The sequence below is a fragment of the Orcinus orca genome, chromosome 7, assembly GCF_937001465.1.
Source record: "Orcinus orca chromosome 7, mOrcOrc1.1, whole genome shotgun sequence".
In the NCBI taxonomy this organism is placed as follows: Eukaryota; Metazoa; Chordata; class Mammalia; order Artiodactyla; family Delphinidae; genus Orcinus; species Orcinus orca.
Window position 1 is genome coordinate 75,568,101 of NC_064565.1, and position 16,661 is coordinate 75,584,761.

The 16,661-nt window shown below is 34.4% G+C and overlaps 1 protein-coding gene across 2 annotated transcripts in view; it reads right to left on the reverse strand.

The window, feature by feature from the left end:
* The window catches only part of COL5A2 (collagen type V alpha 2 chain), a 189,952-nt gene that overhangs the window by 57,001 nt on the left and 116,290 nt on the right, over nucleotides 1–16,661 (reverse strand). For both annotated transcript variants that reach the window (XM_033400263.2, XM_004276926.3), the window contains exons 3-8: nucleotides 14,872–14,885; nucleotides 10,517–10,549; nucleotides 9,097–9,129; nucleotides 7,385–7,438; nucleotides 2,277–2,387; nucleotides 1,053–1,130 (exon numbers count right to left, since the gene is read on the reverse strand). In XM_033400263.2, the coding sequence (XP_033256154.1) occupies nucleotides 1,053–1,130; nucleotides 2,277–2,387; nucleotides 7,385–7,438; nucleotides 9,097–9,129; nucleotides 10,517–10,549; nucleotides 14,872–14,885 (323 nt within the window). The remainder of the gene's footprint in view (nucleotides 1–1,052; nucleotides 1,131–2,276; nucleotides 2,388–7,384; nucleotides 7,439–9,096; nucleotides 9,130–10,516; nucleotides 10,550–14,871; nucleotides 14,886–16,661) is intronic.

Genomic DNA, 16,661 nt, shown 5'->3' on the forward strand with positions numbered 1-16,661 from the left:
AAGGAAAATGCAATTTTAAAAATTATTAACAAATGTCTATGTAATTTTTAAAAATGTCACACTTTAAAAGGTGAAAGCAATTAAATCAAAATCTAGTTTGTTCTTATGGCAAAAACTTAAATTTTTGTTTTGGATTGATCAGATATTTAGCTAGTAAGGAAATAAAAGCTTCATTTAAAAAAAATAAACACATATGTAAATTCAACTTCAAACGGTTAAAAACTCATATATTTCAGAAAAATATCCCAAGTTAATCATTGAATGAGACCATACTGCTACTGACTTAGAATGTATATAAACAAACAATGTTTAAGTGACTTAAAATATATACAAATAATGTTTAAGTTATTTGCTGGCCTTAAGGATGGGTAGAAGGGGTGTTTATGCAGTCTGACTTTACATTGTCTGAAATGTCATTAATCTGGGATGCCTTTGAATTATGTTATGAGCAAAAAAGCATGGAGAAGTTGCTTTGAAAAGTGTTAATTCATTCAATGAAATTGCACTGCTCCAAATACCCAGGTTAAAATACTTACTCAGAGAAAATGGGAATCTTTCTAGCTGCTGAAGAAATTCAAAAGAGAATGGGGATGGCCCAGTGCATAAATTTTAGAGTTGTTGGCATAAGGCAACCAGAGAGTATTAAATAGGAAATAATAAAAACTTAAAGCGGTAAAACTTCTCATTTCAAAATTTTTTCAAATAACTTTCTAACAATACCATAAAATTTTTTTTTTAATTTTTGAAAAGTACAGTTTTTGTTGAGGTGGTAGTGGTTATATGTTTTAAAATTCTTTATTTTCTTCAAATACTAAGTGAAAAATACAGACAGCCCTTTATTAATGTAGACAAATATTTTGCATAGTTAGGAATGGAAAACCATTGGGCTTTTAACTGGTACACACCAGGGTTTGATAAATAAATTGAATGAATGAACTGATGGATGGATATGTTTTAAGAAGACATATATCACTTCTTAACTAGCCAACTCAAACCTCTCTGCACAATGGTTTTTCCAAAGTACTTTGATTATCAGTAAAATCTGAGCTTACCACAGAGCCAGGCATCAGTCCTACTTGACTCCCAAGCCCAGACTTTTCATCCAACCCAGCCATCTGAGCTGAAAACGGCTGTAAAAGCAATGTATTGACATTATTTCCACAGTAAAAGACATATATCAACATACTTTTTAAACTGAGAAGTGTACATTCTCTGGGATTCTTAAAGAATGGCTCTTCTGAGAATCATTTTATCTGATTTTCTTCCATGGTTAGAGCATGCCAAGCATCTGAACAAAACCTAAAAGTGCCTTTAAAACATTTGTCCTAAAGATTCCAGATTCCATTTCAGAATATTTTACTTAGATGGTATTCTTCTTTGTTTGTGGCCAACTTTAAACTGTACTTATATAAGCTGATTACAATTTTACAATCCTTTTAATGAGTCCCTGAATGTTCCAAAATTGGCAACAGTTTTACCTACTCTCTTTCATATCTAGAAATCTCTGGTAACCCAATTGACCAAAGCTGCCCATACTCATTCCAGGAGTTCTATTAATTTCCAGATTTTAGTGGGAAAAGAATGTGCATATTGTTTTAAAAATAAACTGGCAATTCCTTCTACAATGTGTTGAAAATCAAATGTAAAAAATTGTTGTAAAAGAAAAATCATATTTCAGGGTTTCATAAGTTCCCTTGTTGTGCTATGCAATCTACTCATAAATCCTCTGTCTCTGCCACTAAGAATTCAAAGAGGCAGGTATAGAAAGACACTTTGTTTTATTTTACTTCCGGCAGGGAACTGATATTCAGGAAATAACCAGGTAGCATTTTTAGTGTCAACTCAGTGGCTCTTTCATATACATCATCCTGGATGTGTCATCCTCCCTTGGTGTAGAGGACATGACACAGATTTTGTCAGCATTCTGAGCCTAGAGAACAAAGGATAAGGACATATTTCTCTTATCAATTCATAGTGGGAACAATATTACTGGTCCTTCAGAATCAACAGAAAGTACAAAATTCCAATGACCAGAACTGACATTGAGAAATACAAATAATTTGAAGCAGCACTTTTAAAAAGTGCTACTTCGAATTTTCCAACAATTCCCTGTGGATTTCCTAGTTTTATTGTTATTCATAGCAGTATTGTGTTCACTTAAGCTTCTCTTGCAGTCAAGGGTCAACATCTGAACTAACACAATTTAAAATCATAACAATAAATAAAAAACTTAATATTTTATCTAAAGATGATATTGAACAATGCACACATCTCACCCTGTTCATGCCATCGGGTCCTGGGTGAGATGGATGTCCAGGAGGTCCTGGGGCACCCGGTTGACCAGGAACACCTGGTTCTCCATCGATTCCCTGAGGACCACGAGGACCCTGGAAAAATAAGCCAGTAGAAATTAGAACCCATTGCCAAATATGTACTTAATTGAAAGCAAAAACCAGACTTCTTGATGGAGATAAAGTGTTCATTATTTTTTTAAAAATAGCAACCCAGCCACCTACAGTAATTTCATCAGCTATTCCAACACTGCGGATTTCAGCCCTGGTCACAGCCTCTACCATCAGGACATGGTACATTCTGGGTAAGAATTTTACTCTTGATGTGTTAAACCCCCAGTAATGAGCCTTCTTGAAATAATTATAAGAGTGTATTCAGTCCATCAGTATTCTAGTATAAGCTTCCTTATTTGGTTGAGTTTTGCTGTTCAGGGTATCTCATCAACGATTTCTAAATTCACTTGTCTGTCTTAAATTAAATTAACTGTGTATGTTCTTGCTTAACTTTCCCCCACTTAAAAAAAGAATGTGATGGATCCTTGATTGGGGTTTGTGGTTTTTCTCATCTTTCTAATTTTTTAATGCTTCACATAGCTCCTGGCTCATAGTAGACACTCAGTATATGCTTATTACATTTTCACATTTCAATCCTCTACTCTAGTACTTGAAGTCTGGCACACTTTATTTTCCATACTACTCCCAAAGGTAGTCCAGACCAATGAGAAGTAGAGGGAAAGGCACGGGGACTCAGCCAAGTCTACTTCTCAGGGCAGTGAGCAATGAGTTGTAGCTGCTGAATTCCACCCTTCTCCTAGCCCACATTCTGAAGGCAGGTTGGGGAACAGCCACGTCCTCAGTTCTGGAAATGCTCCGTCCCCTAACCTTATCATTCCTACAAGCCTTGTTAACTATTTTATGGCTTTTTAACCCTAGAGATTCTTAACAGGACCAAAGAAAGGAAAGGAAGGATGAAAAAACTCGATATACTTTTACTAATTAGAAGCAGGGATCAAGAAAAATATGATAAGTGAGTTAGAGTTTAATAGTAAAAGAATCTTCTCATGCCTAAGCATGAGGATATCTTCCAGCCCACAATAAGCAAATATAAGCTGGTACAGCAGAGGGAATAAATGCAGGACAAGCAGAGGGGGCAGACGGGGCAGTTTGCATACAACGGTTTGGGGGAGGGTGGCATAATAGCTATTCAGAAACTTAATTAATATATTTTAATATATTTAAACACTCATGTTTGACATGTTCACTTCCTGGAGTAGTGGAATAATTAAGCAAATTTATGTGTGCAAATAGAAGTAGATCGCTTAGCCTAAGAAAACTCACATTTTGAAAACTAATTTCTCAGAAAGTTATTCTCACTCTTTAAAAATCAAACCCCTTCTGACTCCTAAACCACTAACCATTCACTGCACTCTTTTTTCATTTTACACAATGGAGGCTGATTTTTCATTGCTATCTAGGACTTCTGGATCATATGAATGTGACACCGTGAGCTGGAAGTGTATATTGTCAGTGGTGGCATAGAAAACATAGTAGTCTGACCTCCTCAGACTATTACATGTGGAAAACTCTTCATGTATTTTTAAAATGTGAAATTGTTAATTGATAACCAGGTTTGGTTAATACAAAAAATGAGCTAAAACATTCTCTCTGCTCCCAAAGAGATTTCCAAAGAAAAACCAAAAACTACATTTAGTTCCAGTGCAAGTAGAGAGAGGTTTGGGCAATATTAATCCTCAAAAACTTGTGTCCTTCCCCCAGCCCTCTGTGATTAAAAATCATGTTTCAAAGTCTGCTCTGAAGACAGTTCACTTTTTCATTGACTTAATGATGCATTCTGTGCCTTCATGGTATATCCTCTAAATAGCCTACATGATTTACTTTTATACAAATTGAGATTAAAATTAATAAAAACTTGTGAAAATTATCTAAAATTAAGTGAACATAATAAGCAAGATTATAAGTGAAAATAAGAAAAAATATTATAATACATGATATTTTGCTGGTAAATATTTAAAACAAAAATTATAACTTTAGAATACATTAAAATATATATTTTCATACTTCCAAGTGTGCTGAATCACATAAGTTTTATATTAAGGTAAGTATTCTATTTATAATCATTCCTTCCCATCCCCCAGGATACTCCACTATCTCAGGCAGCAAACCACAATAAAAAGTACTTGTACATTGCCACTAGGTGGCAACATTTAAATATTCACAAATAGAAAGGAATAATAATGACCCCAAATTGTAAAGAACTTTATTCACTGATGGTTAGTAATATCACACACACACACACACACACACACACACACACACACACACACACAATGAAATGTTAGAGTTGGTAATAACTGGTATATTCCCCATTTTACAGATGAGGGAAGAGACCTATAGAGGTTGTGTCTTGTGCAATTAGAACTCATCACACCATTGACTGTCTACCTCCTGACAGGTTTGTCACTATGAATTTACCAGGACAATACACTTAAAACTAAGGATATGTGATGAGAGACAGTCATTATGATCATTGGCTAGTAAGGAGGGCTTCAAGAGAGTATCTCTATATCAGTAGTTCTCAGTCTTAAGCAATTTGCTCCCCTCCCCCACTCCCCACTGCCAGGGGACATTTGGCAACACCAAGACACGTTTTTATTTGTTCCAATTGTATGAGGGAGGGGGGCAGGTGTTTCTACTAGCATCTAGTGGGTAGAAATCAGGAATGCTACCAAACATCCTACAATGCATAAGGAATGATCTGGCCCCAAACATCAGTGGTGTTAAGATTGAGAAACTGTGCTCTACTTCACGAGCTTTTGTAGTGTTTGATGGTAATGAAGTAAGGGGAGAAAAATCGTATTTATGACTGCAGTACCAGCCTATATTGTGTCAGCCACAGCTTTTGTCCAGGTAAGCATCTCCTGCAAGTCTTGGGACCTGAGGCAAAACATTCTACCTATAGGTATCTTATGACGTCATGCCAGTATCTTGAAAACAGCCCTGGTGGGAGTATTTACACCAGGGAAATCAGCAAAAGCTACAGGCATATTCTTTTTTTTTAAACATCTTTATTGGAGTATAATTGCTCTGCAATGGTGTGTTAGTTTCTGCTTTATAACAGTGAATCACTCCCTCCCACCCTCCCTATCCCACCCCTCTAGGTGGTCACAAAGCACCGAGCTGATCTCCCTGTGCTATGCGGCTGCTTCCCATTAGCTATCTATTTTACGTTTGGTAGTGTATATATGTCCATGCCACTCTCTCACTTTGTCACAGCTTACCCTTCCCCCTCCCCATATCCTCAAGTCCATTCTCTAGTAGGTCTGTGTCTTTATTCCTGTCTTGCCCCTAGGTTCTTCATGACCTTTTTTTTTTTTTAAATAAGTCAGTCATTAAACATTTACCATCACACCACTGCTTGCTAGGATTAAGAGAGGAACAAATTTCCTACTTGGGTATCTGCCAGGACTGTCTTGCTTGATTCCAGGTAAATAACTACTCCTCGAAGTTTTACACACACACACACACACACACACACACACATGCAATTCACATTGATTGTCTCAGACTTAACCAAGATAGGAAATGGAGCATATAACATACTAAGTTGAAGAGAGAAGAGTAAGAGGACTGAGGAGTAGATTCACTGAATCCTAACAGAAATTCTGGAATTCCAGCAACTAATTCCACAGCAACTTCTACCTAGACTTAGGACTCAGTTTTATCAATTATTCTGGGCACAAGTACATTGATACACAGTGTTTTCTGCATGACCACCCACCCTCCACCCAACTGAAGTCATCTTCCACCTGTCTCTGTCATCCTAGACCCTGGACAGACATCTGAAGATCTACCAACAGCATTTAAGCTACCAACATCGGTGAGGTAGCTCAGCAGAAGAGCAATGAGGAATGGGCCATAAGGGAAGGGAATTGAGACACAGCTTTGCTGCCCACCTACATGGCTATGAACTCCTTCCTTGGGGCCACTGTCATTTACCTGCATACCTGCAAATACCATCCATAACTCCAGCTGTGGTTTGGAAACAGTACTGGCGTCACCCTATACTTGGTGAAATGTGTAGAAGCAAAAAACAGTATCAAAGATGAAACCAGGGGCAGGAGTTCCTAGCGACATGATCTAAAAATATGTTTTATCCTTATTTATATATTTAAGGTTGTTTTTTCCTTCCTGGCTCATCTATTTTTCCCATTTAGATATGGATAAATACATCTTTGGAAGGTTAAAAATCCATAGAGAGTTAAATTTTAGTAGATATCATTAGACAGAAGATTAAGCAGTAGAAATTTTTCTGATTGTAACATGGATAATGACAGCAATATACAAATTCGTCTAGGTATTTAGTACATAAAGGACATAAGTTTTTGAGGGTGAGATATAAAAAAAACAAAAGAATTGCTACAGTAGGACTTGGTAATAAGAGAAAAATCTGGCACGTATTATATGATAACCTCATGTCTTATCTCAAGAATATAGAATTGATTATTTAAATTTAAAGATGTTCCCTTTGGTAATGAATTTGTTGATGTTTAAAATCACTCCTTTGATAGCTCCGCAGCAGCCGCTCAGTGAAAAAGCCAGTGTTACTTGGGAAATAAATTCATTACACAACCACTTGAAAGAAAATTTTGTCCTCTAATAATTTCTTTTTCCTTTATCCTATTTGGTTATTCCTGTAGCAACCACAGATCACAGAACTTGGGTGTTTTATCTCAACAATGCATTCTTGGCATTGTTAAGTCATGATTTACAACCTCTGAAAACAACATGAGGTACTCATTATGTTTCCTTAGATTCTACTTTATTTTAATTTGATCCCCTAAAGGACAAATAAATATCATCTGTGTTATCTAAGAAGATGTTAGGTAATTATTAGCATGTGATGCTTTCCTCTGAATCAGGATCGATACGCAATTACCGCATGACCTGAATTCTATGTCACGTTTAATAGAAACGAATGGTGCCACTGGCTCTTTGCTGCATCCAGGGAGTGTAGACGGGCTTATGCAGTACACAGTACAATTCGCAAAAAGGGAACTCCACTGCCAACTTACAGGTTTTCCTTTTGGGCCTCTCTCTCCTCTTGGTCCTTGTGATCCTGGAGGTCCCTAAAACAGAAAACAATGGTTATGCCTGCAAAACACATATATTTCAGACATTTTTGTTTTAAAGGTTTACTGATATAAGAAAATTGGAAAACAGAAATATCACATTTTTTTAAGTTTAATTCAGTTGAAGACTACAGAAAATAAACCCATGTGTATATAAAAGCTCTGTGTGCATAGAAAGGCTGTTTTTTTTTAGCACTGAAGCTTAAAGACTTGAAAAGAAGTGTAAAATCGTGGTGCCCAATGAGCTATATATACTAGTTTGAACAATAACTGTAAATTTGTAAGGACTGTTTCATTGCTGTCTTGTCTCAGACACAAAAACTTACGATTCAGATTTGAGAACTACAAAATCATACAAACTCCAGATTTCCAATTTTCTGACGGAATGTATGAGTTCATATTGGTACATGATATCCCAAACTGTTCATCACTATTCAAGTTGCTGATGAAAGCAATGGAAAGAAAGGCCTCTTATTCTACTATTAATTTGTGTGCCTTCAAGTATCTAGTATCTTTTTTTTAACTTGATTTAAAATTGCATCATCTCCATCGTATATTTAAAATCCACTGAGAATTTTCCAAATGGTAATTGCAGTTATTTCTCTATTAAAATAACAAATGATTGGGACTTCCCTGGTGGTCCAGTGGTTAAGAATCCGCCTTCCAGTGCAGGGGGCGCGGGTTCGACGCCTGGTCGGAGAACTAAGATCACACATGCAGCGGGGCAACTAAGCCCGCGTGCTCCAGAGCCCATGAGCCAGAACCAGAGAGCCCGCACACTGCAACCAGAGAGAAGCCCACGCACCGCAATAAAGAGCCTGCGCGCTGCAACAAAGGATCCCACACGCCACAGCTAAGACCCGATGCAGCCAAATAAATAAATATATATTTTTTAAATAACAAATTATTATATTTCAAAAGTGGCATTTTGTGCTGATATCTTAAATTAACCTTTTTTTTCCCAGAAAATGGCAGTTGCCAGGAGAATTTTATTTCTCTTCAAAAGAGTTTCAATCAAGTTGTAAAAATTAGACTGTTCATTTACTCAAGTCAACATACAGTATTGTTTAAAAGCAAAAGCTTCAGAAGGACTATAGCAGGTCTGTTAAAGCGTATCAGTATTTCACTTATGTTAATTTAATGTGTTTTAAAATTTATAGGAATTGTGTGTGCGTGTGTGTGTGTGTGTGTGTGTGTGTGTGTGTGTGTGTGTGTCTTATCCATCTGGTTACCTGTGAATGCTACCACTAATCCAAACCTGAAATCAATAGTCTTTTACGCTAAACCAGAAATATGCTATCTGATGCCTAATTTCTCAAACGCTAATGTAATATATGATTTAATTTTATAGTAACAGATGAAATTAACAGTTTGTTTCATTAAACAGATAAAAGGAGTCTACCCTTAATCATTGTCAAACAACAGACTAATATGCCCTAATTTCAATGAGTACAGTTAACCTAATTAGGGTTCATCAATATCATTCACTGCTGCAAAGGACTTCTTAAACTTGAGGATGTTTCAAAACAAAATGTTTCAAGAAATCAAGCATCATTATTTTATAGTCTATTGTCTTTTCATAGACATAATATCCATAAAGATTCAGTATCTCAAAGAACTTAAGAGTACCATGAATATTGGAGGAAACTACTTACTGAGGGTCCTGGACGTCCACGTATGCCTGTTACCTAAATGATAAACAAGATAATATGTAAAGATAAAGTTTCTAAAGAGTTTTCGAAAACTTAATAGTCTAACAAATAAGAAGAACAACAAAAGCCCAGTGAATTGTTTTAGAACAAATAGATGTTGATAGTTGATGCCCATTTCCTCCTAGCCTATAAAGCTAAGACATTATCTAATTTAAACTCTAATATAGGGAGGCAGTACTGGTATAGTGATTGAAAGCACCAATCCTGGAGCCAAGAGGCCTGGGTTCAAATCCTAACTCCATCCCTTCCCTTACCAGTTGTATGACCTTGGACTAATTAATTACCGTCTCTGTACTTAAGGTCCCTCTTCTGTAAAATGGTGATAATGATTATGAAATTACCTCCCTCTCAGAGTTGTTGTGAAGACAAACAAATAAATATTTGGAAAGCGCTTAAAACAGCACCTTAGACATTGTGTTTTTAAATGAAAGAAAACAATATGAACGGTTTACTTTTTAGGGAATCTTTGTTAAAGACAAGCCAATTGAAAAGCAAAGCAAAAATGCAAATATTGCCAAATAAATCAACATGTTATACTTCTGTCTTGACAAAATGATGATACTCCTTTAAAATCTAGGAGAGTGGTGAAGAACTTTCATCCTCTTTAATGATACACTTTTTGATCATCTACAAGTCTAAATAACTCTTAAGAACTCTTATACATTATGGAATTTAAATCAGGATAATGGCATAACATATTTCCAAAAGTGTGGCACATTAAATCATGCCTTTCCGTTTGGATTATATGGCTATTTATACTATAAAAAATGTACATCTTAACTATCACTTTATATTCACATACATTATATTTAATTTTGTAAAACCCTAATTTACACCTTTAGTCATGCGACAATAAAAGTCAGGAAATTGTGAAAAATAAATATGAAATATTGTATTAAAGAATTGATCTAGGGGCTTCCCTGGTGGCGCAGTGGTTGAGAATCTGCCTGCCAATGCAGCAGACACGGGTTTGAGCCCTGGTCTGGGACGATCTCACATGCCGCAGAGCAACTGGGCCCGTGAGCCACAGTTACGAGCTTGCGCGTCTGGAGCTTGTGCTCCGCAACAAGAGAGGCCGCCATAGTGAGAGGCCCGTGCACCGCAATGAAGAGTGGCCCCTGCTTGCCGCAACTAGAGAAAGCCCACGCACAGAAACAAAGACCCAACACAGCCATAAATAAATTAAAAAAAAAAAAAAAAGAATTGATCTATTTTGGTTTGCTTCTTTTATACTAAAAACTTGGTTATAAAATAAATTCCCTCTTTTTGAAAGTATGTATATAAGCAATAATATATCAATACAACAAGGCTATAACTAAGTTTATCAATGGTACATGAAAGCAGTATATACATATATACTTACAACAGGCACTAGTCCTGGTTCTCCTTTTTGTCCCTATGAAACAAAATAAAAGTTCAATTAGCAAAATATGTGGTTTGTTGAGCATTAACATGTCATATTAGAATATTCCACATAAACACTGGAAATTTCTGTGTAAGAAAGGTAAAAAAATAAATTGAGAAAAAAGTTAACAATCAATCTTTAAAATATTTAGTCAGACATTATTCATGAAAAAAACACTAATCTCAAAGACATGAAAAGAAAATTAATCCAATGTGTGAAATGTGTAAAGTTGTTTCCCTTCAGTTTTTACAGTAAACAAACCCAAAGAGAAAATCCAGAAATGTGGACATATTTGAATTTTCACACTCATATTACATGCCACCTAGCTTTTAGTAACCTATCAGATGCCATTCCTGAAAAACCTGCCATCCCTTTGTTTTTAACTCATGGAAGAATATGAGAAATAACAAGAGATGTATGGCTGTCTTTTAAGAAAAAAAAAGGGAAAGAAAAGAAAGGACATAATAATATTAGTCAGGTAATTCTCAATATCTGTGGAAAATCTAGAAAAAACATTAACTGAACAGGAAAGTAAAAAATAACACAAGAAACTATCAGAACTTAAATAAAGTCAGGAAGTTTAATTTGCTCTTATAATAGATGTAGCTAACACAACAGATATAGATGGAATTTCTTTTGATTCTTAGAACTTTAGATTATCAAAAACTGCATTCTTATAGCATGATGTCAAGTATATAGTTTAAATAATATTGGATGAATTGAATCTTTATATACCTCTACTGTATCACGTACTTGCTTGCATTATTTATTTCAGAATTTGTCTTCCAACAGATTTTGGTCTCCCCAAGGTCATGATTATGTCTACTTTATATTCTCAGCTGGACACACAGAAGTTCTCAATAAATTAATTAATATATTAATTTTCATTAATACACTATGAAAAATGTTTTTTCCTAGGCAATTACAGAGAATGAATGCATTGAGGCTTATATCCAAACTATAGAAAATGCAACGATAATGAATTCTCTTTTATTAAATTTCTCCTTTTACATATACTGTTCTTATATATGATTATATAAAGAACATGAGTTCATAGTAGGGAATTGTTAAATAGAGGAAACAGAGAGATAAACTAAATATCATACTCATGCCCAGGAGATAATCACTGTTAACATTCTGGTAATCTTAGTTTTCCATCATGTACCTGAGTTGGTTTACATAATCAATGCCTCAGTATTTTACTCTTAGATGTTGTCTTCATTTAAAACATTATTTTACAATCTTGACAGTCTTAATGGTGGACTCAATGACAGAACAGTACCCTGATCGTACTTGCCGATTCTGATGCTGAGGCAGCTTATACTCATGAAGTCAGGAATAAACTGAGAATTCAGAAGTATTGCAAATGCTTTGCAGCTCTATTTACAATAGCCAGGACATGGAAGCAACCTAAGTGTCCATCAACAGATAAATGGATAAAGAAGATGTGGCACATATATACAATGGAATATTACTCAGCCATAAAAAGAAACGAAATTGAGTTATTTGTAATGAGGTGAATGGACCTAGAGTCCGTCATACAGAGTGAAGTAAGTCAGAAAGAGAAAAACAAGTACTGTATGCTAATACATATATATGGAATCTAAAAAAAAAAACAGGTTATGAAGAACCTAGGGGCAGAACAGGAATAATGATGCAGACGTAGAGAATGGACTTGAGGACACAGGGAGGGGGAAGGGTAAGCTGGGACTAAGTGAGAGAGTAGCATGGACTAATATATACACTACAAAATGTAAAATAGATAGCTAGTGGGAAGCAGCCACATAGCACAGGGAGATCAGCTCAGTGCTTTGTGACCACTTAGGGGGGTGGGATACGGAGGGTGGGAGGGACCACAAGAGGGAGGAAATATGGGGATATATGTATATGTATAGCTGACTCACTTTGTTATAAAGCAGAAACTAACACGCCATTGTAAAGCAATTATACTCCAATAATGATGTTTAAAAAAAAAAAAGTATTGGAAATGGCTCTACAGAGGCAGGAGGATGCTTCAAGGTAGACTGAAGCACACCTACAAAAAGACTAGAGGAATAGGGGATCAACACATATGGGAGGCAAAGTAAAACAGGCTTATCTCTGCACTAACTTCTAGACTAGGTCTTTCCACTTTTAACATGAAAGTAATACAAATTAAGAGCTAAAAGAGCTTTTAAGAGCTAAAAGCTAACCTTTTAAGAGCTAAAAGAGCTTTCTTTGAAATATTAAGAGCATTTTAATTGTTCAGAGATGGTATGCAAATCTGTGTCCAATAAATAAAGGAGTTTATGAGAATGATACTGAAGAAAATGTTCCTTTTAGGAACAAGTCTAGAAAAACAAGTAAGAAGGGAGGAGAAATTATTTCAGGCAAAATTAGAAAAATGAGCCTCCTATTGTTCCACAATACTTGATACGGGATTAAATGTTCTCTTATCAGGTTCTGATAACAAATTTATCTAATGATTCTATGATTTTTCTTATTTTGGAAATAAGCCATATATGTAAATATTTGTTGCTTTTGTTAATATGGGCTTTGAATAAATCAATTTATGTGGAATGATAATTTTACTAAATTTGATTTCCATACCCCTGGGAAACATAAAATTCAAGTACTCAGATTCAGATGAGAATTACAGTTTATTTTACTTCTCATCTGTTATTCATCACTTAATGCTCTGTGGACATGCCTCATCACTTTTATAGCATGCCGTTACCATGGAAGCAGTCACAGCATTTTTCCCAGCATCATGTCATCTGTATTATTTGCCTCCCACAGGATTTTAACAAGGGCTCAGTAATTATTTGGGGGTTAACATGAATGAATGAATTATAAATAAAAATCAATTTTATAGAAACCAAGCACAAAATGTATTTATATAATATTATTCTGCTCTCATATTTCTGATGACGCTTGATAATAAATAACAGCGTTATGAAGACAGTAGCACATAACAAAAGCATGCTAAATTAACAGCTGTTTTGAGTGTGTCCAGCTGTCCCATTCCACCTTTGGGAAAAGGCAGTAAACTAAATGACATAGCCTGACAGTTGTCCCTCAGCAAATTGGGTGATTACTAACCAAATCAAATTGATTACATCAGGGCAGTTCTCACCGTCATTCTTTTTTTATTTCACAGATTGTTTATCTATCTACCTACCTATTCACCTATCTGTTTAGTTTGTTTGAGGCCTATACTCAAACCTTTATGTTTCATATTTTTATAGCTTTCAGATGTAAATTAAATGTGAGCTGGAATCTGTAGTCCTTCTCCTTTAACATATATTCAAATGTAAATAGCTTCACTGATATTTATGTCAAGTAAGACAAATTTATGGTGTTGCCCTCTGAACCAAAAAATGTAAAGGTGACAAGGACCCCCTCTTGATAGACAGCATCACTTTCATTTACCATGAAGGTATTGCATTGCATTATCTGATTATCACTTTACCAAAGTTCCACTGCATGCAGAGGCAAAGAATTTAAATTTGCTGTCTAAAATCTGCCATGAAAATTGGAATGACTGCTCATTTCCATTCTTGATTCCTGTGCCCAGCGCATCTGGATAAGACCAGAGCAAATTCCATAGTTTTCAACATAACCAGAAAACGGAGAGCACTTCCAAGGGACTGGAACTCTCTTCACTGACTGGGATTACCCATGTCCAGATGACAAGTTGCTAAACCATGGCTATACCCCAATATTGTCCTCTTGAGTGTAAGGCTTGTCTCTCGGATTAGATTTTAGGCTCCTTGAATGTGAAGAAGGGGAGAGAAAGGAAGGTAATGTGTGTTTGGCAAAACGTTCAATTAATTCTTTTAAATGAATCTTTACTTCCCAATCAATGGGCGAGAGACCAGGATTCCACTGAAGTAGAACTAATACCCTCCCTTCTCTTCCTTCCTTCCCTCCTTATTTCCTTCTGTTAGACATTCATTAGACATTTAATATATTAATTAGACCTTAATAAATAAATTAATTAGACATTAATTAGACATTTAATATATATAAGGTATATACTAAGTGCTGTGATAAATGCAAGTAATACAAAGGTTAATATGACACAGTCTCAATCCCTAAGGGATTCACAACCTTCTGGAAGAAACATCTATAAACAAAAATTAACAAAGTGAATAAACCAGAGGCATCTATAATCTATAATCAAAGTAGTTAAACTGTGCTCATATATTTATATTTGTGTGGTACTTTATACTTTACAAAAGGTTTTCAAACACTTCAAAGCACAGTCCTATGTGGATAGCGTTAGAATTTTAAAAATTTACAAAAATGAAACTATGCAAAGTAAAACTTACCTTTCTTCCTCTACCTATAAAAAGAAAAGAATAAGTATGTTATTTTATGCAGATATAGTTATTGAGAATCTCCTAAATATTTATTTCAATAATTATTTTTAGAGAGTCAGAATTTAACTTAAACAGCTTTCCCTGTCACCAGTAGATATAATTCAAAAGTTGTTTTGGATCAATATGTTCGTAGGAGGCAAAATAATACATCCCTTTGGAAAATTCTGACGTTATGTGGTTATTCTTAACATCCTTTATATAGTATTTAAAATTCATTAAATTATAACATTGACCATTAAAATTATAACAAATTATCTTCAATCAGTATGCTCTGTTTTTGTTTTTTATACTTTTTTGAGTAGGCTATTCATTCACATGGTTAAAAAAAACAAACCCAAAATATATTAATAAAGGTATACAATTATACAGTGAAAAATCTTCTTGTCCCCTTTCCTCTAATTCCCACATTTCACTTCTCGCAGGAGGTCACTATTATAAATTTTTCTATTATTAGTCTTCCTAACCAAGAACATAATAGAACATTACATTTATTAAAGTCATCATTTGAGTTAGTAGTGTTTTAAAGTTTTCTTCAGATAGGTCTTGCAAATTTTGTATGAAGTTTATCCTTAGCCACTTTATCCTATATATTGCTATTATAAATAAGACAGTTTTATTCCTATTATTTATTCTATGAGGTAATTGTATATAGTATATCTATTAATTTGTTAATTTTATACTGCACTATCTTACTAAATTGTTTTGTAGTATTTTTTTACTCTATTCCCTCAGGTTTTGTAAGTACACAATTGTAACAAAACACTGTTACTATAAAGATGAATCATTGGAACAATTCTGAGTTGGCCCTTAGCATTAAAGGTAATGCTTCTATTATTAAATATAATAAAGCTTCTAAGCTGAGATGTAAATACTTTATGTTAATGAAATGTCATTTATTACTAAGTTACTAAGTATCTATATCAAGAATATTTATTTGCCTTTGCCAAATGTCTTCAATTATGGAGAAAAGCATGTGATTTTTTTTTAATAGATCTGCTAAGATAATTATTTTTAATTAATTATTTTTATTAATAGCTTTCCTAATATTGAATTATTCTTTTACTTAAGGAATAATCTCTACTTTTTCATGGCTAATTATCCTTTTAATGTGCTAACAGATTTAATATTTTATTTATGGTTTTTAATAAATTTAAAAATATTAAGTAAATTTATATGATTATAGTTTTCTTTTTTGTGCAATTTTGCCACATTTGGCTATCAAGGATGTACTTCATTCATAACAAGTCATTAGAAGTATGCCTTCTCTTTGCATGTTCTAGAAGAGCTTAAACAGCATTAAAATAATCTGTTTTGTAATGGTTTAGCACAATTGTGAAATCATCTGCTACATTTTGTAGGTCTATCTGCTTTACAAATTTTTCTATTTCTTCTAGGGAAATCTGTGTGCTCACTTTTTCTCCTTTTACCAGGGCTAGTTTTAGCAAATTATATTTTCCTAGAAAGGTATCCGTTTCATATAGGTTTTCAAATTTATCAGCATAAAGTTGTGCAAAGAAACCTTTTATTATTCTTTTATGTTCTCTGTTTTCATTTGGTCATTTTCCCATTACCATTTCTTATTTTATGGTTAATTTATGTTGTTGATTTCCTGTAGTATTGTCTTTTGAATTTACATATTTCTACTGTATTTCAGTTTTCTCACTTTTCAACCCATTTTTTCCTTATGAATTTCTTCTGCTTATTTTCAGCTTATTTTGTTGTTCTTTTTCTAATTTTTT